We start from the raw sequence: 21,776 nt of genomic DNA, 5'->3' as shown, positions 1-21,776 counted from the left end.
CTATGACGCTCACAGGGTGACCTTGGGAAGGTCACTATCTTCAGTCTAACATATCTCAGAGAAACTTTATGAGTAAAAACCTGTTCTGAGCTCAGTGGAAGAAGGCAGGGATATCCATCATGATAAATATAGTCATATAGCAAAAGACCCAGAACAAAGGAATTCTTGCATACCGCTAGGAAAAAGAAGGCCCAAACTGCCACATTTTCTCCTTCAGGCCAGCACACTATTCCAGATGCAGGGCTATGTATTCACAATGTTATCATACATCAGGATTTCCCCCCATTCTCACCTCACATTTCTTCCATTTTTATAAAGTTAAGTCATTCATCATATAAAGTTATCATCACAAGGCTGTAGAAACAAGCTTGATATATCAACTAGTGAAATTTCTAAAGGGTCAGAAGCCAGGAGTACAAGAAAGGAAGGGGAGCAGCTTACCTTGAAGCATTTGGGATTCCCAACCCTGCATGAGCAGAACTTCACAGTAGAGCTTTAGAAAGAAAGCATACGTTTCATGAGACTGACGACCAGCGTGGCAATCAGACAATAAATGAGTACTGTTCACAAAGTAGTTGCTTCTCAAAGAAAGCCACTCCCATCATCAGTAGGAGTTGTGCAGTAGACTGAATAATTCACAAGGAAGGGTGGAGTATGAAGGAAATGTATGACCTAGTCTAGAAACACTGAATCATTCCTCTGACCCATAAATCAGGTTATCATTCTCATTTCTTAACATTATCGACACAACAACTCAGCATCGTTAACAACCTTCCCTCTATCCCTCGAGTACTGGCAATATGGTAAAGTTGAATTTATGCTATCTAGTGTGCTCCATAAATGTATATCCTGCTTAAGAAATGCAATGGTATTTGTTCTTTGACCTTACCTACTCCCAGCCTTCTTCCCAGTCCCATGAATAGAATCGCAATGTGAGCATCACCATATCACACAGCAGAAGAATGGCGAAACAGTAAAGCCAGTAGGTGCAAGAAAATTCATTCACCTGCTCTGCAGATTAAACTTTTAGAAGCTTTTTGTTTTAGCACTAGGACAACTGTTCTATTACTAATGAAATATTGTAGTTTCTGCTGAGGAAGAAGTTGAATGGTCAGAAACCCTTAACAGCTAAGCTGATAATAAATCCTTTTGCACCTAAAGGCTTTGAAGTTTCCCTATTCCTCCCCTGAATGGAACCAGACCCAGCCCTAATCAAACTGCTGTTGCATATTTTTTTTTAAAATATTCCAAATGTAAGGATTAGCCATCTTCTCTGGGCAGGACCAAATTATCTTTTTAAATTATATCAATACCACAAATACTCATTTGTCCTCAGGATACTTTAATGTAACCTCCAACCCCCATTTCATTTCAATTCACTGTCTTACCTTTGCTCTAAACATCAGTCCCTGCAGTAAAAGCTCAATGTTTCAAAATACTTCCAGCAAGTCAGCCACTGCACCAATTCTGTCTCAGGGCAAAAATAAATGAAAAACATAACCTGCAGTTGCATTAGTCTTAAAAAACACACCGCTCAACACAGGCACAGGGCCCCCCTAATTTTCACTGGGATCCCAGAGAGGGGGGTTAACCTTTATCTCCTCTACCATGGTTCCAATGAAGTCACCCTACAAACCACCAGGGTTAATAGCAATTTTGGTGGTGGTGGGGATTTCAGGATAAAGGCTAGTGAAGAAACAGTTAAACCCCTACTCCACAAAACCCAACAAAAATTGGGGGACTGTGCCTGCTATTAACTCACATGTGTGTGTGTTTAACTAATGTAACTGCAAGTTCATCATTCAGGTTGAGTATGTTTACAGCTATCACCATTCAGTTTTCCCCATTTTACATTACTGTACATTACTCCTGCTGAAGGCTGGGTGATGGTTTGTATTAAAGAGCCACATTCGAGGCGGTAATATCCTTTCATCATCTGTACTCCTTGCGTTCTTAAGTTCCTCTTTTGATTCGACTTCTCTAGTTCTCCTCCCACAATTGCCTCCCATAGTGATGTATAAACTCACCGCAAAGAGCATGTACATTAAAGGAGGATGGGTTTTTTGTGTCTTGACCAGACCACAAATATACATATATAGACTAGATCACAGCTGTACGTGTTTGGAGTATGATTATGAAGGGATGTCAAACTACTTGATGGATTTCTAAACTTGTCTGTAGTGTAGAAAGCCACATCCTGTTATCTTTTGAAAAAGAACCAGGAAATGCCCCAATATGATTGCACAGAAAACAGTCTTCAGCACAGGCTATGCTAGAAATGTCACTACTATGACAAGAAAGCAATGATAAAGCAAGATGTTTTATAACATAGTGAGGAATACTATATATCAGGGGTAGAGAACCCAGTGCCCTCCAGATATTTTGGACTACAACTCCCATAATCCCTGATCACTGGCCATGCTGGTTAGGGCAGATGGGAGTTGTCGCCCAAGACATCTGGAGAGCATCAAATTGCTTACCTTTGCTATTATTACATAGTGGGAAATATTGTTTATACAATAGCATGGAGAAAAATACCTGAATAGCAGTTGGTGGATTGTGCAGAAACTAGAAAACTTTAGGGGTGGACAGCAACCAAGAAAGAGTTAACTGGCACTGGTTTGTACATGGGAGATTACTTGCTTTAGCAGCAAAATCCTTTCATATTTAGCAGTTATATGATACTTTTTAGAGCATCCAAACAAATTCACATAATTACTTTAGTATTCTTACAACCCTGTAGGGTCAATATTATTTTCTAGATAATGCAGATAGGGCTGAGGCTGTGAGCAGTAGTTGTAGTTGTAGTTTACTCAAAGGTTAAATTAGACATTAGCCACATAAAAAAAACACCCAACAGCAGCCACAGGTTCAGGACAACAGTGTGCAATGTTGGAGGAGGATTAAAAAGAAAGCTGATACAAATAGCAGCTTTGAGGGTGATTTTCAGCAGAAAAATACCATGGGGAAATGGGTTAAACTCGCAAACACACAGACCCTGCAATAGGGTCTCGATCCGGGGGGGGGGGGGGGATTGTAGCTGCTGTCAGATTCTTTTTTTTTAAGAAGAATCCCAAGCACAGAATTCAAAGACATAGTTAATGTCATATCTAGTTTAACTTTACAGTTGCCTAGCAAGTTTATGTGAGAGGCAAGAACAGAAGTAGAGTGTTCCTTTTTCACAGTATAGTCTTTTAGCCACTATGCTTTACTAGTTCTCACTGTGTTGTCAGCTGCAACATCCACCATTAGGGCCATAACAAATAGTAACTACCTATCCAAACAGACTAAATTATGGTTATAATGCCAGCAACCTGCACATACAAGTATTCTGGCATTGTTTTGAGGGCACACCTATGAAGACTAACAGGCACCTTGGGTTAGCCTGGCTTTGCCTACAGTTGTCGCACAAACTTTGCTAACAAGCAGCTGACTCTCAAAACTGTAGCAACTCAAATAAGTATGGTTAGTGCAAACCAGCTTAGAACAGAAGTACAGCCCATGCCTGACAATGCACTGAGAAACAAGGAAACATCCACATCCATGGATTCAGGCAGCAGTCTGAGAATCTGGCACTCTCAGCTTTATTTTTTAAGGAAAAGGCAAGTTTCTGGGCTTCACTGTTATACAGAAAGTATCTGAGATATGTTGACTTGCATCCGTTAAGCAACCCAAAGCATTAAGTTTTAGCTTGGCTACTAACCACCTATCGTTGTGATTACCACTGGCCCAAGCAAACCCTCTCTTGTCCCCCAACTCCTCTGTGGTCAAGCTTGCTTTGTGCTGTGCTTTTGAGGAAGCAGCAAGAGACTCACTTTGCTTCTGCAAAACAAACAAGAAGGGAAGAGACCAGCTCCTCCCCTTCCCCAAGTTATCTACGTTCACAGAGAGTTGGGGAAGGGGTGGTTGCCAGAGGAAAAGAGTCTGTTCCACTCACAACCTAGCAAGTTAATTTGCAAAGCCCTGCCCCAACCAAGCGGAGCTTTACACAGGGTTTTGTCAAGAGGGTTGTGCAGTGCCTATGCAACTGTTTTTTCATTCCTCAGGCTTCTATTAACTGTATTTTATAACTATTACTTTCCCACTTCTGCACATTTCTAATTCACATTTACCCCCGCTTCTGCTGCAATCCTTGCCAAGAAAAACCCAATTTATTTGAACCTTGGAGAGAGAAAAGATTATGCCAAATCAGTGCATATTTATTTAATTTGCATAATTTTTTCTGGGCACAGAACTCAGACTGCAGAGTAAGCACATTGCCGTTCTTTTTATTATTACACAGCCAAGTAGATTGCTGTATATGTACCCCAAGTCATGGAAATAAAGATTGCCTAAATCAGGTGGCTGTTTAAAATCTAGAGTATCAGGTGGCACATATTTCTACACATCAATATTTAAGGATTCCAGACCTAAATGTATACAAAGAAGCATCTGGGAAAGGAACATGCTTGATCATGTCACAGTCCTGTAATTATCATTATCTCACCTCTCATAGAGGCAACTACCTTACAGACTATATTGTACATATGTGGATTATAATTACAAAGGCAGCATCACCTTGGTGCTCTCCCTGGCCCCGGACAACTGCCCACAGAGACTGACACAGAGGATGCTGGTTCCCACTTCTCTCCTTCCTTTAAAGCATCTTATTCATCAGATTTTTTCTTCTTTTTTTAACCTGCGGCAATTGTCCCATTTGGGGAACATCAGAGCTGCTAGTTCCTAACTTAAAGCAATCAAACTGACACACCAGAAACACAAGAGCTATGTCAACATTATGAGGGAAACTAGAGCACATCGCAAAAGGACTAAGCACAGTCCCTTGGCAACAAGACACCACTTTTTATGGGGAGTTCTACAGGTGTTATAAAAAGGCATGGTCTTTGAAATTATTTAAGACCTAGCCAAATCACCTTGGCAAAGGTCCCAGGGGCACCTTTTACACTGACATCAGCATACTTCAACTAAGACCAAAACAAGATGTCATGGTGATCAAGGGATTGCTGCTGAAAATAGCAACCCAATGGGAGTTCACCCTCATTCCCCGCCCCGCCCCCCATAAAGCAAAGCTAAGGAAACACATGAAGCAACATCACCACACTGTTTGTCTCCACATTCCAACACCAGTGGCAGCCAATAATATGAAGCAGGTCCAAGGAAACTTATGATATGACATCATGTCACATGTTTCCTTAACCACAATGTCTTCCAGCAACCTTCTCCAACCTGGTGCCTTCCAGATATTTTGGACTATGACTCCCATCATTCCCAACCTGCATGGTTTGTAGTTAGATTAGCTGCTCCCACTGCCAGGAGGAGCCAAGCGGGGACGATCAGGCAGCAATTCTGGCTTATCCTTACAACCATATGTGGCAATGATGGAAAACATTTGTTTTTGACCTCAGAATTGTGAGAACATATTACTGATTCCATTCTTCTGTCATTAGGAAGTTACAAAAAATCCACAGAGGTTTGGTCTGTGTGCAGACTGATTTTTACTCAGACCTGCACCAAATAATTTCATACTGTTTGCCAAAAAAGGGAACAGTTTTCTGATTCTAAATGGAGTCCGAACACTGCTTTTTATAAATCCCCACCCCCACCCCAGATTAGCTACTACACCAGTGACCAATATACTTACAAGTGAAAATTAAACTGGACATACTCTAATCCGGTGAATAATAGACAGAACTGTGTGTGGGTCATCATTCTGCAAGAACACTCAAAACCCACAGAATATGGGACTGGGTGCAGAATTCAGTTTCCAAAGGATCTCAGCTCCCATTTATTTCTTTAAATAAGAAAAAAAAATTCTAGCCCTTTTGGACAAATAGATATCCTTTAAAAATGTACAGACACTGCCTGCTAATATCTGAGAAAACAGTGTTGCCTAACAAAAGGCTGTATCTAACCCCGGTCATCCACCAGCGGAACAGAAATTGCTGGCAAAACAGCATTCTGTGCCCTGCCCCCCACCGGCCAATCTGTTCTGAAGGGTTGGGGGACCATGCAGAGCAGATCTGCGAGGTGTGCGGAGGGTTGCAGGGGGAGGAGATCAAGGGAATGTCAGCTCACACAACATTGGCTTGAAGCCAAAGGCTTCAATCCTGGACACGCTTACATTGGAGTAAATCTCACTGAACACACTGGGACTTATTTCCAAGTAAATATGAACAGGATTGCACTGTATGATTTCCAGGGATTGAAGGCAGGGCTGCAGTACCCTGTATAGCTGCCTTCCTGTGTCATTTATTTAGGGCGCAAGCCTATCTAGATAGGCGGCCGCCTCCGAACTCAGAGGCAACCGCCTATCCAAAGCAGGGCAGGAGAAGCACAGCCATGCCTCTCCTGCCCTGCTTTTTCTGCTAGACAGCCATTTTTGGCTGTCTAGCTGCGGGGGGGTCGAGTGGGAGAGGAGGCTGCTGTACAACACATAGGATGTGTCATACATGCAGTTTCGCTCTCCCCACCCTGGAACACCCACAGCCCCGCCCCTTCTCAGCCACTCCATGCTCCTATTCTGAGTGTGGAGGACGGGGCTTCTCCGCGTTGCCTCGAAGGTAGCGCGGACATGGGGGGAGGTCAGTTTTCCCGGAAAACAGCATATCCTATGGCCGTCTAGCCGCTGTCTAGCAGCCATAGGATTGCTCCCTCCAAAACCAAAATTATGATAAATAAAAAGAATTATGAACATCTGCCTGATTTATACAGGTTGCAAAATTCAGATTTTTCCAATCATGGTATTTGAACTTCCTGGATGCAGAATTTTAATTTGTTTAGCATAGAATACATGCATTGTTTTGTATTTGATCCTGAATGAACCCAAGAAGCACAAACATAAGGAGGGACATAGTGATTTTTTGTAATTGCCCATTTTAGGGAAAGGGATCTCGGACTGGCCACCAACACTACATTTCAGATTCTGGCTGAGAGGAAAACAAGATTTCCGATTAGTAACAGAAACATGAAACTTGTCTTGTTCTTAATTGAACTGGAAAAGAAAACAAAGAAGGAAAAATCAATACCATTCACACAGGTTAAAGACATTAGCTTGTTAAAAACAGAAGCAGAAAATGCAAAGTAGCATTTCCCATTGTTACTATTATGGAGTTCTGAACTTATAGACAGAAAAACGTAGCTATAAAGAGAAAATATACTCAAGTCAGAAGGGGGGGAAAGAAGGAAAACAGCAGCCAATTTTTAAATATCACCACAGCCAGTTTTTGTTTTTGTTTTTTAAATTGCGGTCACATTCCTACAATCCATTAATACACTTTAAATACCCTCAAATAAAGTTAGAGAAGCAACAGGTGCACAAGAAGTGCACATCTTGCTTCAAAGCAGCACATGAACACCCCCGCCCCCCGTGAACAGATTTACAGAACACCTCATCACCCATTTCCAGGGCAACATGAGCTCTCTTCAGGCTTTATGTGTGAACAGCATACTCCAACACATCATGGGAGACTGGGACGTGCACACTGGCCTCGCCCCTAACTTCCCCCATGCACTGGCCGTGCTCTCTCAGTCCCTGACCTTCCCAACTTGAGTGGGAAGGTCTGAAGAGGTTTCTACACACATTGACTAGAACGTGAGTAGAAGCATCTGTGTGATCAGGAACTCTGATAAAGCAGTGCTCCCAATCACTTAGAGCAGCCTTCTCCAACCTGGTGCCTTTCAGATGTTTTGGCTTACAACTTCCATCAGACCCAGTCAACATGGCCATTGGTCAGGAATGCTGGGAGTTGTAGTCCAAAGATCTGGAGGGCATCAGATTGGGAAAGGCAGAGATAACGGCTTCGACTCATGCTCAAGCTAACATTTGTACAGGTGAAGTTAGGGGGGGTTGCCCCAATGTGCATCACTTTACACTGGCTTACATTAATCCATGTTCATCATTTTACTACCCATTCCACCAATTCGGAAAGGTCTTTTGGAGCTCTTCACTATCCCTTTTTGTTTTAAGCACCCTAAATAATCTGGTGTCATCAGAAAACTTGGCCACCTCACCGCTCACCCTTAAGTTAACAGACGATTTATTCACAAGTTACAAAGCATCAGCCCAAATACGGCTCACTGGGAGACTCCACTGCTTACATCCCTCCGTTGTGAGACCTGATCATTTGTTCCCACTCTCTGGTTTCTGTTCTTTAACCAGTTATCAGTCCAAAGGAAGGCCTCCCCCTTATCCCATGACTGCTAATTTTGCTCAGGAGACTGTGGTAAGGAACTTTGTCAAAAGCTTTCTTCAAAGTCCAAGGAAATAATGTCTACCACAGTCTTCCCCAACCTGGTGACCTCCAGATGGGCTGGACTTCAACTACCAGAATCCCCCATAGCTGGCTGAGGGATTCTGAGCATGGCAGCCTGACACATCTGGAGGGCACCAGGTTAGGGAAGGCTAGCCTACCAGATCACCTGGACCCACATGCTTGATGACACTCTCAAAGGATTCTAAAAGGTTAGCAAGACAGGTCTGCTGGCTGGCATCAGATCTAGATAGGCTGAAAAGGTTCAGATTTTGTGGCCATGGGACACAGTATTTTTTCCTACAGAAGACACAGGTTGCAGCTGTTATAGCATGTATGAACGGAAACCCTAAGAAATGCAGGAGATATACAGATTGGCTGGGAAAGGCGGGGTGGAGGGTGGGATAGATCAAATGGAGTTATAGGTTGTTACCAGTTCTCCTTCCATAGATGTGGGGAGGCATGTAATGGCCTCAAATGTGTTGCTTCTGTATCAATACTTCTAGCAGAGCTAGAAGTGAAAGCCTAGCTAGTCCCCCATAAGACCAAGCCAATCACTTGCTCTGTGATTAAAAGAAAGCCAAAGCAATAAAAAGAAGGGCTAACTATCCTGAGATTTCTCCCTCCTAACCTTCTTGCTGGTCTCCAAGTAAGCAAGCTTGATTGCCAGAAGGTTCTGGATGGGTTGGCTTAGACAGTATTCTAAATGGATTGCACAAAATGGAATGTGGTCCTTGGGCTGAAAGAGGTTCTTCACCTGTGCTATAAGGAACCTTTCAACTTGTCCAAAGACAAACTGTAGCTGCCTTGTTTATCAAATGAGCCCATCTCATCTGTGTCAGCTCCTTAGTATTCTGAGGAGCTGAGGGCAATGAAATAACTGTGTCAACGATTAGAGCGCAAATGGCAAAAGACTCGGAACGAATACAATCGAACACAGGTAAGAATCCACTTGCAATCTTATTCTGTGGTGGTGATGGAAGAAATCCTACTTCTCCACCCCACTGCATCTGCTCAGTGTCGTCCAGTGGAGCTCTTTCATTTGGTTAAAGGCCTCTTGGGTTTAGACCTTGGAACACAAGAACTCGAACTCTCAAAGGTCCGCTGCGAACAATTTGCCAGACACTTTGCAGATAAAATCACTTGTATTCGCGCTGACTTGGATGACACTGTTTTGACAGAGTCTGATATGGATGGGGCTTGTGCACCATCTAGTCACGTTATGGATACCTTTCACTTGTGAAACCTGCGGATGTGGACAAACTGCTTGGAGGACTGAGGCCTACTACTTGCCCCTTTAGATCCTTGCCCATCCTAGCTTGTGAAATCTGCCAGAGCTGGGATGAATATCTGGACCTCAGAGGTGGTAAATGCCTCCTTGAGGGACGGCAAGGTCCCCGCAGCTTTGAAAGAAGCTGTGGTGAGGCCCTTGCTGAAGAAACCACATTTAGATCCTATGGTTCCAGATAATTACCACCCTGTGTCAAATTTGCCATTCTTGGGCAAGGTGCTGGAGCATGTGGTACCCTCACAACTCCAAGCAGTTTTGGATGAAACTGATTATTTAGATCCATTCCTATCAGGTTTCAGGCCCGGTTATGGAACAGAAACAGCCTTGGTCGCCCTGGTTGATGACTTACGCTGGGGAATGGATGGGGGGAGGGCAACCCTGTTGGTTCTTCTGGACCTCTCAGCAGCTTTCGATACCATCAACCATGGTATCCTTCTAGACTGTTTATCTGGACTGGGCTGGGAGGCACAGTTTTAAAGTGGTTCCGGTCCTTTCTGGAGGAGCAGTCTCAGAAGGTAGTGCTGGCGGACTCTGGTTCAACCCCATGGCCATTAGCCTGTGGGGTGCCACAAGGTTCTATCTTGACCCCCATGCTTTTTAACATCTACATGAAACCGCTGGGGGAAGTCATCAGGAGGTTTGGGCTGAAATATCATCAATATGCAGGTGATACTCAGCTCTACCTCATTTCCATCTGCACATCCCAGGGAGACTGTGGAACTCTTGAACCAGTGTCTGAAAGCTGTTTTGGGATGGATGAGTGTGAACAAGCTGAAACTTAATCCAGACAAGACAGAGGTGCTGTGGGTTGGGAAACCAATTACTTCAGGAGGAGGTTTACAACTGGTCTTAGATGGGGTTGCACTCCCCCTGAAAGACCAAGTACACAGTCTGGGAGTCTTCCTGGATTCTGAGCTAACTGGGGAAGCCCAGGTGGCTGTGGTGTCCAGGAGTGCTTTTTACCAACTTAGGCTGGTATGCCAACTGCAGCCCTATCTGGAGTGGATGGACCTTGCCTCAGTTATCCACGCACTAGTCACATCCAGGTTGGACGACTGTAATGCGCTATACATGGGGCTGCCTTTGAAGACAGTTCAGAAACTCCAGCTTGTGCAGAATGCGTCCACCCGAGTATTGTTGGGGTGAGGCGATTCGATCATATAACGCCTATACTGCGCTAGCTGCAGTGGTTACCGGTGCGTTTCTGAGCCCAATTCAAATTGCTAGTTTTGACCTTTAAAGCCTTAAATGGTTTGGGACCAAGTTACTTGAAGGACAGCCTACACCCATATCAGCCTGCCCGCACTTTAAGATCAGAAAGAGAGGCCCTTCTCATATGCCCACCTGTGAGAGCAGTCAGGTGGTTGACCACATGTGAGAGGGCCTTCTCTGCAGTGGCCCCACACCTTTGGAACAAGCTGCCATCGGATCCACCATGCTCCGTCATTGCAGACTTTTAAGGCCTTGAAAACATATTATTTTACATTGGCCTTCTATTGATACGACTGCTATTGTTGCTGTTACTGATCTTAACATCGTTATTTTTATTGTTGGCTTTTATTGTTTTTATTTTTATATTTTTATCACTTTTAATATTTTAATTATTTTTATGTATATTATCATTGTAAGCCACCTTGGAAGGGCTTCTGCCCTGAAAGGTGGCCAAGAAATATTTTAAGTAAATAAATAAATCTTCTCCTTCCACCTAGCGCCTTCCTCCTTTTCAGGGCTTCCTCCCACACTTAATTCATGGGCTCAGCCCTGCTTGTTTCAGGAATTGGAGTGCAGTTTGCTGAAACAAGCCTATGATGCCATCCTCTACCAGCCAGTTGGGAAAGGCTATGTCCTCTACTCACGTGAAGCTGCATATTGGGGGAAAGAGGGCCCTTGCAGGGAGCTGGCCCTTGCAGCGCCATCTGGAGCTTTTAGGAGTGGAGTATAGTTTTCTACTACAATGGAGACTACCGCAGGAATACTTCTCTCAGAAGAAAGATTAGTAAGCGGTCTTCTCTTCTTTCTAGGATTCAGGAGCACCCAAGAACAGGACTTCTGCCATTTTCATTCTGTGCTGAAGGACATGTAAACCATCTACCAAAGCATACTTTGCACTGCACCTTTAAACTCACAGAACATTCTCAAAGGCAGCCTTATTACTGCAAGCTATGATTTTTCTATTTGGGGTCATTATTTAAGATAATCCTTCTGCTCCATTTTGCTGCAGCCCACATGCTGATGCAGCACCTCTCTAGTATGGACCATGCCTGATAGATTTTTTACACTGCATTTTTCTTGGCTGAGTTATGAATGTTAAAAAAAATCAAGTAGCAGGAGTAGCCTAAAGTTAAGTAACTCTAGCAATTCACCAGAGACAGTAAACAGTCCACAGGGAAAGAGCAAAGCAGAAATTTAAAAAAGTAAGCAACAACTTTTTGCAGTCTGTTAAGTAGCAAGACATCCAGATACTTGGTGCTTCAATGCCCCCCCGGGGTTAATAGCTTTAATAAGCCAAGTCAAACAATGCAAGACCCAAACTAACACTCACAATTAATGACAGATTAAATTTGTTTTTACAATTTTTTAAATCTCCCATAACAATTCTATTGACTCCACAGGATAAATATGTACTCACTGTAAGGTCCTAAAGTCAGGTGCCCTGAATTGTACAAAAGCACACCTCCCCACCAAATTCTGCAACGAGCAAACCCAAATTATGTATGAATAATATAAGTAAATTGTGGATATCAGCATAAAGTAGCACAATTTAAATAAGTACATGGAAACATTGGGTGAATTATTAAAGTATTTCGGCAGCCATACAATGCTAGAAGGAAAAGAAGCAGGAAATGAATGAATGAATGAATGAAGTCCTGAGGAAAAGAGACAGTGGGATGAAATGTTCCAACCTGTAGGCCCCATACCTTGACTTACAAGAAGACTTGCTTATTTTCCTAGCAAACAGTGTGTGCACATTGCCAAACATTTCCACACAGTGATGACTAGAGAGCTAGAAGTTTAATTCAACTTTGAAAGTGGAAGCTGAGATTATCAGAATGCTAACTATGAAGTGATCCTGAGAACAGCTCCCACCCAGATGTTTCACTTAACAACACCAGTGTCACTAGCCCTACTGCCAGTCATATGGGGTCCATATAAGGTGCTTCTGAATTAATTGCTCCTACTGCTACCAAAAGATGTTGTGCAGGTGTCTTACCTTTCCTTGCTTAATGGATTTTCTGTGATAAGAAAAGAGATGCAAGAAGCAGTGGGAAAACCTGGGAGAGTTACAAGTGGAAGATGTCATCATCTAGACTTCCTATAAAATTCTATGAATGAGGCAGGACGATTGCACAGTAAAAGCCTCATCTGGAAGCACCTACAGTATTCCGCTGGAGCCACAGTAATATTTCCACCCATGCTGGGCCAACTCCTCTTCCCCCTTCAGAAATGAAATGGAAACACATGGCTGCTATCATTGCCTATTCAAAGTCCTTACTGGAAACACCCACAAAGTAAACAGTAACCTCACCGTGAAAAAAATGAGATAACTGTTGATGAAACAAGATGATGAAAAGAACCAGATCCCTTTTAATCTGTACAGAGGAAAGTTGGAACGCAATCCACAACTTTTCTCCTGTATATTGCACAGGGCACACCTCTCTCTCCCACTGCTGGTAGAGGAAGCCAAGCCTCATGCACTCCTGGGTGATGGAGACTGCTGCCACATGGACCTACTATCAGCACTTCCCCATTTTTGTCTGGAGTGGGGTTTTTTAGAACTGCTCTTTCTAGTTGTAGCAGCACAGCTGGAAGATGTGGGGAAAGTGGACCATGTGACCTTAGAACCCAGGCATTACTCATTTCCTTTTTACAATTATTGCGCAAGTGAGGAAGAGCAGAAAGAGGACATAAACCAGTTATGCTAAAACAAAATCAAGAGAGTCCACAAGAATATAGCTGCCTCTACTACAGGACATAATCTATGGTCGTATTTAGGAGTTTTCATCTGCACCCATTTCTACAGGCTGAAACGGGTCAATTGATTCCTCTTCAAATCAGTTCCGTTTTACTCACGTCATGCCTACAACTGATTTTCTGGTGTGATATGCAGACAGCACAGATTGCATATACATTCACATTCAAGGAACTGCAAATAGGCATCAGTAGCAAGAATATAACTACTCAATGTAGTAACAGGCCCTTCTTGATGGACACATCTACTACAAATCTATAGTGGTTTTGCCATACTTTAAGCATCATGGCTCCCCCAAAAAGAATCCTGGGAATTGCAGTTTGATCACGAGAGCTGAAATTCTCAGGCAGAAATCTCTAGTGCTCCTCAAAGAGCCAGAACTCCCTGGAGAGGGAAAATCACTTTTAGATTGGTTTAAATCTGTAATACAGATATCCCTAATGTGAATCAAGGTGAGAACCAAGTGTGCACTCAAATAGGGAAGATAGATTTTGGAACTACTACAACTTGAGGTCAATGACAATCACAAGCAGCATGTGACTGACAATGCAGCAGAGAAGTACCAATATGCAAGGTATGCAGGCTGCCATATTTGCACACATACATCACTATGCCAACACGCTTTCATAATAAATTAGCATTCTCACTGGCTATGTGAAAAAGCACTGCAGTGCTATGAGTTCCAGCTCCGAAATCAGAAGCTGCACATACAAACGGGATTTCCTAAGAACATAGAACAGTAAATATTAAAAGGTTAAACTGCAAAAATATTTTTAAAGAGCTAAGTAAAATGACACACGCTGCAAAAATATCTAAAAATGTTTTCCCAGCAGTTAAATGTGCCAGTAAGTTCAGCAATTTACAGTTCATCCAAAAGAGCATAAGAGAACAATCGTTTTCATTACTTCATTTTGTCAACACTCACCAAAAGTTAAGACAAGACAGGATTACCCGATCTAAGCTAAATGCTTAGATGGAGTCCCTATGAATGGAGCTGGACCAAATAAAAGTTGGTATTGAAAGGCTTCCAACTAATTATGTGTGCTGCAAAGTGACATATCAATATAGCTAGAATGACCTTTGAGGGCCTGAAACCTCCAAGAGGGTGAGGACCATTAAGAAAGCCAAGTGCAATAGGCCTTGATAAACAGAGTCCTAAATTAAGACTTTTAGGCCGCAATCCTAAGGCTGCTAGTCAGTGGCTAGACGGCCATAGGATAGGTCGGTTCCAGGAGAACCCCCCCCCCCCCCTGCGCTGCCTCATAGGTAGTGCGGATTGGTCCCATGCTCATAAGAGCACGGAGTGGGGAAAAATGGGCGTTCCTAGGGGCAGGCCGGGGCGGGAAAGTGGAAAACCAGTACAACACATCCTATGTGTCTCTGGCCGCCACTTCCCTCTGGCCGCCACTTCGGCTATCTGAGGTCACGCAGCTAGATAGCCGAAATCTGCTTTCTCACCGTGAAAGCAGGGGAGCAAGGAGGAGATCTGCTCCTCACCACTCCTCCTGCCCTGCACTGGATAGGCGGTCACCCCTGGGGTTGGAGGCAACCGTCAATCTTGATAGGATTGCTCCCTTAGACTTATAAATTTCCTATTAAGTTCTTATGGAGAAAAAAAATTAAAGCAAGCAACAAAACAGGTACAACTCCTCTTTTAAAAGATAAAAAACGTATGCTGCCTCTGTCAGAACTGTCTGTTCATATAACTTTTATTAGAGAAATTTCTTCCAAGGGTGTGTCTATATATCAGAAAGAATCCTGCTCCCACTCAGCAAAGCTGGGCAGAAGAGAATTGTGGGATATGCTTACACAGTTGCGCTGATCATTATCCTCTGTATGGAGAATGTGATTCTGCTTATAAAGAATAAATTATGCAGAAATTGGGCATAATTCCTGAATAATCCATATAGATGTACTGTGGTATTATTATTGGAATACAATCAGACACTTATTTATAACGGTTTTCTACAGGTTAATACTATTAAAATAATTCGAATTGTCCTTACAGAACATTCTTTACACACCATTCAGGAAGTACAAACAATTAAGACGCTGAACTGCAGACCAGAAGGTCGGCAGGACAGCAGTTCGAGACCCGAGTGCTGCGTGACGGAGTGAGCTCCCGTCTTCAGTCCCAGCTCATGCCAACCTAGCAGTTCGAAAGCAAGAAATTGCAAGTAGATAAATAGGTACCGCTTCGGCGGGAAAGGTAACAGCGTTCCATGCACCTCGGTGTTCAGTCATGCCGGCCACATGACCACGGAAGCGTCTTCGGACAGCGCTGGCTCTTCGGCTTAGAAATGGAGATGAGCACCACACCCTAGAGTCGGACACGACTGGTTGGGGACACCTTTACCTTACCTTTTACAGATTTTATGGTATAACAATATCTAGGCCATACCATACACCAGCCTTCCCCAACTTGGCCCTCCAGATGTTTTGGACTTCAACTACCATCAGCTTCAACCACCATGGTCAATGGTCAGGAATGCAGGGAGTTGTAGTACAAAACATCTGGAGAGCACAGGTTGGGAAAGGCTGCCATACACCATGATATTTCAGGTAGTCATATCTGTTTCTGCACACAGGATCTAAATATCCATTCAACTTGTCCTGTGTGCCCAAATGCACTTTGGACCTATGTTTTCTTGAATGGCAGCCCCACCACTATCACCATAGGCTGCATGGCAAAAAACAAACAAGAATTAAGGAGGGTAGCAAAAGCAGTTTATGATGTGTCTTTGGGATGTGCTGCTCAAAGTGAAAAATTCCTCTAGATGAGTGAAAGCCCTTGAACTAGTTTAATGTAGCTTTTTAGATTCTGGCCTATGCACCCAAGCAACTTATCCCTGGTAAGAGAATTCGCCCTTCTGAAACCTTTGTATTCATGAGAAAAAGCTATGGGGTTTACAGAAACACAAATGGTACTGGTACTCAGGTTCTTAAGAAAGCCCCACATACATTCTTCCCAATGCAAACCAGACAAAGAGACCCAATAAAAATGAGTTCTACATGTTTTGTTTTCTCCCCTATGGAAATTCATTATCTTAACTTCAACACAGTTTCTTCTGTTCTACAAAAACCATCCACGGGTGTCATTTTCAAGAGGACTGAGGACAATAGCCTAACAGCCAGCAGGCAGTAAACTGAACATGGAGATAAAAACAAAAAGCAACCACAAACAAGAAGAGGAAATGTGCCATTTATGGCTCCAACACAATTTAAGGTTTTGTTTTCAGCATAAACAGGAACTTTGTGTTAACTGATTACAGCTGCATAAAGCAGCTTGCACAAGTCACATGGAAAACACATTATGACCCCCCCCACCCCTCATTGTTATCCAAGACTCCTCACCCACATATATCCACCACCACCCCTTCCATAAGCCACTGGTTTTTCTCTTGGAAGAGATACTGCAATACACAAGATGTCAGCAAGTAAAAGAGGAAATGATCTATGAAACACATTAAATTGGTACATTTACAATACAAAGGGCAGGGGGGAGGGAGAGAGAAAGATCAAGTAACTCTCTTCCCTGAGAATACATAGGAGAGGATTACTGCTCCCTAAGGCAAACTACCTAAGGGCATCTGAAAAGGCAAGATTTACCACCACCTTGAAGACAGCTTTTGGAGTACCTTTCAAATGTGGAGACCATGAAAGAAAATGTCAAGTCAACTGGCTATAATATATATGTTCTTACCTACCAAACTGTCAAGCTCAGTAGAAAGTGACAAATCATCCCAGAAGAGGGCTGAAAGGCAGATGGATGTATAACTCAGTGGCGGAATTCAGATAATAAAAAGATCTGCAGCTAGCCCATCGAACAGTGACCTCCCTAAATACAAGATACCATCCAAATCCACAAGCTCAATCACCAGCTATGATGCTCTTTGACAGGCAGCACTGCATATCACTGAGGGGATGCCCAGCCTTACCAGTAAAGTGGGTTGCAATAACATCACTTTATTGAGTAACCATAAGCAAAACAAGAGTACAGAAAGTGCAGCAACAACCCAGAGAGACAATTGGCCTGCCAGTTGTGCTACAAGGAAGCCCAACACTCAAGACAAGATTTAAACCTATATAGTGAATTTGCAGATCTCACCCTACAGTACTGCCTCCTGCAAAACTGGGAAGATTTAGAGAAGCTACCCCAAATACACCCAACCCCATAACAATAAGAGCAAGATGGCAATATAGCTGTGGCCTACCCATTTCTATGTACTTAAGATGGCAGGAAAAGGATTTCAAAAAATACAAAAAAGAATTTACAATGTAGCATGTCACAGTACAAGGCTTACACTCACTACCAAGGGAGAAATGCAGAAAAGGAAATTTCATGGATGCAACCCCAAAAAGGACAGAGAAAGAAAAAATTAAGGATCCACAGCAAAGAAGTGAAAAAAGACAGAAAAGTAACATCAAATTAAAAGGATAGGCCTATACTTAACGCCCCCAAAAAACATTTTTTAAAAAAACCCACACACAACTGATCTAATCCTTTATCCAACCTATGCACGCTAACCCTAAAGAAAGAGGTAAACGCCGTATCTAGAGAACAGGAAAACTGGAGGTTACACAGCGCGTGATCGGGGGGAAAGTGGAATGGGCCTCTCCTCTCAGGCGCCCCCTCCTCAAACGAAATCCATTCAGCAGCGCGTGCCAAAGGAGAAATACCCTCTCTGCCTTCCACACCCGGGGACGTGGAACGCTGCCAAGAGTCTGGATTCCACCGTATTGGGGAGAGAAGGGGGCTCGGGACCCCTCCGTTCTCTGCGATCCCGCCCTGGTCACGGGCTCACCTTCCGAGAGCTCCAGCTCCAGCTCGGCGAGCTGCTCGCGGACCTCTCGGGGCAAACCGGCCGGAGGAGAGACGGCGCCGTTACCGCCCGGCGGCTCAGCCATGATGGGAAAGAAAGTGGCCGACTTCGGCGGCGGCGGCCGGCGGCGGCAGGGGCAACTCCTCAGCGCCGGGGGCTCCGGATCCTGCCGCGCAATGCAGCAGCAACAGCGGCTGCCGCCATAGCCATAATCCTTCCTCTCCTTGAGTTTCCTCGTTGTCGTTGTCGTCGCCCTCCGCCTCCTCGCTGAGAGAGCCTGAGGAGGTCACATGGGAGAGGCGGACAGGCCCAGCTCGGGCTCCAGCAGCAGCTACACCACCGTGCGAAGCAAACAAGCGCCGCCTCGGGCAGGGCAGGGCCGGGCCGGGCCGGGCCCAGCGCGCCGCTCGTAGCTGCCAGGGCTGGGCGGCGGGTGCCCTCCACTGGCCAGCTCCCACAAGCACATGGCGCCCTTCGTACTCGCTGTTAGGCAAGCGTAATGTCCCTGACAGCCATGATAGTGCGGTCACTGAACTTGAGCCGGACATCCTAGAGAGGGAAGTCAGGTGGGCCTTAGGAAGCATTAGTAACAACAAAGCTAGCGGAGATGACAGTATTCCAGCCGAGCTATTTAAAATCCTAAAAGATGATGCTGTTAAAGTGCTGCATTCAATATGCCAACAAATTTGGAACACTCAACAGTGGCCACAGGACTGGAAAAGGTCAGTTTACATTCCAATTCCAAAGAAGGGCAACGCCAAAGAGTGTTCAAACTACCCTACAATTGCGCTCATTTCACATGCCAGCGAGGTGATGCTCAAAATCCTACAAGCTAGGCTTCATCAGTATGTGAACTGAGAACTACCGGAAGTACAAGCTGAGTTTCAAAGAGGCAGAGGAACTAGAGATCAAATCGCCAACGTTCACTGGATCATGGAGAAAGCAAGAGAATTCCAGAAAAATGTCTATTTCTGCTTCATTGACTACGCTAAAGCCTTTGATTGTGTGGATCACAACAAACTCTGGCAAATTCTTAAAGAGATGGGAGTACCAGACCACCTTACCTGTCTCCTGAGAAACCTGTACGAGGGTCAAGAAGCAACAGTAAGAACCAGAGATGGAACAACCGATTGGTTCAAAATTGGGAAAGGAGTACGACAAGGCTGTATATTGTTGTCCTGCTTATTTAACTTATATGCAGAGTACATCATGAGAAACGCCAGGTTGGATGAATCACAGGTCGGAATTAAGATTGCCGGGAGAATTATCAACAATCTCAGATACACAGACTATACCACCCTAATGGCAGAATGCGAAGAGGATCTAAAGAGTCTCTTCTTGAGGGTGAAAGAGGAGAGTGCAAAAGCTGGTTTGAAACTCAACATTAACAAAACTAAGATCATGGCATCTGGCCCCATCACTTCCTGGCATATAGAAGGGGAAGAAATGGCAGCAGTCACAGGTTTTATTTTCTGGGGCTCCAAGATCACCGCAGACGGTGACTGTAGCCATGAAATATAAAAGACGCTTGCTCCTTGGGAGGAAAGCTATGGCAAACCTAGACAGCATAGTAAGAAGCAGAGACATCACCTTCCTAACAAAGATTCGTATAATCAAAGCTATGGTTTTCCCAGTAGCAACGTATGGCTGTGAGAGCTGGACTATAAGGAAGGCTGAGCGCCAAGAATTGATGCCTTCGAACTGTGGTGCTGGAGAAGACTCTTACGAGTCCCCTGGACTGCAAGGAGGTCAAATCAGTCCATCCTAAAGGAAATCAACCCTGAGTGCTCATTGGACGGGCAGATACTGAAGCTGAAGCTCAAGTATTTTGGCCACCTAATGCGAAGAGAAAACTCCCTGGAAAAGACCCTGATGCTGGGAAAGATTGAAGGCAAAAGGAGAAGGGGACGGCAGAGGATGAGATGGCTAGATAGCATCACCGATGCAATGAATATGAATTTGAGCACACTCCGGGAGAGAGCGGAGGACAGGAAGGCCTGGCATGCTATGGTCCACGGGGTCACAAAGAGTCGGACACGACTTAACGACTGAACAACAACAACAGGCAGCGGCGAAGCCGGTTGTCCACCCCCACCCTCCGCGCACCTCAGGCTTGGTAATGCTTTGCATTTGCAAAATGCTGTTGAGTGGTCAAAGTACTTCACATGTGCTATATTCTTATGATTCTTCCAAAAAATGCCCAAAAACCCTCTTGAATGATTATCAGATTTATATCCCACCTTTCTGCCAAAAATGGTGCTCAAGGCTGCTAATAATACAGATTAAAAGCAGCATCATAATTAAAACAGATCCATAAAAATATAAGCATAAGAGAAAAAGGCAAGCCAGCCTATTAAACCTACCCTCTCTCCACAGGGAGTTCCAGAGCCTAGGAGCAGCCACGGAGAAGGCCCTCTTTTGCGCCTCAACCAGACACATCCCCAGCGGTGGTGAATCCGAGAGAAGGGCTTCCCCCAAAGGTCTTAAAACCCAGGCATGCTTGTATGAGAGAAGGCAGTCCTTTAAGTAGCCTGCTGGTCCCAAGCCATATTATTATCCTCTACCAACATCGTGTCCATGCCCTGCAGATACCAATCTTGGCACCCACCAGGTTCCCTAGCCCTCCTGGTTTTTATTTTATTTACCCTGGGACTGACATGCTGCAAAGAGCCAGCCTTCAGTGCCATACTCATTTCCAAGAATGTCTCTAGGCCCCGAGATACATTCTTAGAAAATTAAAATGGTGAGCAGAAGAATGTGCTGAAACTAAATTATGGGAAGTTATGGAAGGAAATAATTACATAGCCAGATGGGAAAAAATAGATTAAACATTTCTGATGGGATTATGACTATAAAAATGATGGTATTACCAGAATTTACTTATCTTTTTAACGTGCTTCCACAAGAAATTCCATTTAAAAGGTTTAAAACATGGAAAAACCGCATGGAAAAATTATTTTTAAGACTAAAAAGCCAGGGACAGCAAAGGTTTTCAGATACAGATCTATACAAGGAGGAGGCTGTGGTATTCCACATTTAAAAACTTATTATGATGCATACCAATTAAGACATATGTTAACAATAAGGGGCAAGGGTAAATTGGATATAAATAGAAAGGGAATTGATGGGATTAAAGGAAGAATTACAGAATATGTTTTATATTAAAAAGTATATAAAACAACAAATAAGAAACGACAGAAGTACAATAAAAGGATTATTAAAAGCATGGAACTTCAGGAAAGAGAAACTAATGCCAGGGGTTTCTCCATTAATACCGATTTGAGCGCACCCAGAGTTTGATATAAAATGGAAAGCATTGGGGGGAAATAAATTGAAAGAAATAAGATTGACCCAAATGACAATTTTTTATGAACAGCAGAACCCTGTAACACAAGAAATATGGAATAACCGTGTACAAAGTATAGGGATGTCATGATTAGTAT

At 43.8% G+C, this 21,776-nt stretch overlaps 1 protein-coding gene across 3 annotated transcripts in view; it reads right to left on the bottom strand.

Moving 5' to 3' along the window:
- Positions 1–18,678, bottom strand: part of DIP2B (DIP2 acetate--CoA ligase B (putative)) — a 221,284-nt gene extending 202,606 nt beyond the window's left edge. The window contains exon 1 of one of the 3 annotated variants that reach the window (XM_084837177.1): positions 18,316–18,678. In XM_084837177.1, coding sequence (XP_084693303.1) covers positions 18,316–18,418 — 103 coding nt within the window. In that variant the 5' untranslated portion in view covers positions 18,419–18,678. The remainder of the gene's footprint in view (positions 1–18,315) is intronic. The other 2 variants (XM_084837179.1, XM_084837178.1) reach the window with 2 other exon arrangements.
- Between the last annotated feature and the right edge of the window lie 3,098 nt (positions 18,679–21,776).

The sequence above is a fragment of the Heloderma suspectum genome, chromosome 2, assembly GCF_057233095.1.
Source record: "Heloderma suspectum isolate Gila_16-S chromosome 2, 16-S_ref, whole genome shotgun sequence".
Lineage (NCBI taxonomy): Eukaryota > Metazoa > Chordata > Lepidosauria > Squamata > Helodermatidae > Heloderma > Heloderma suspectum.
This window is presented reverse-complemented; position numbering and strand designations above follow the sequence as displayed.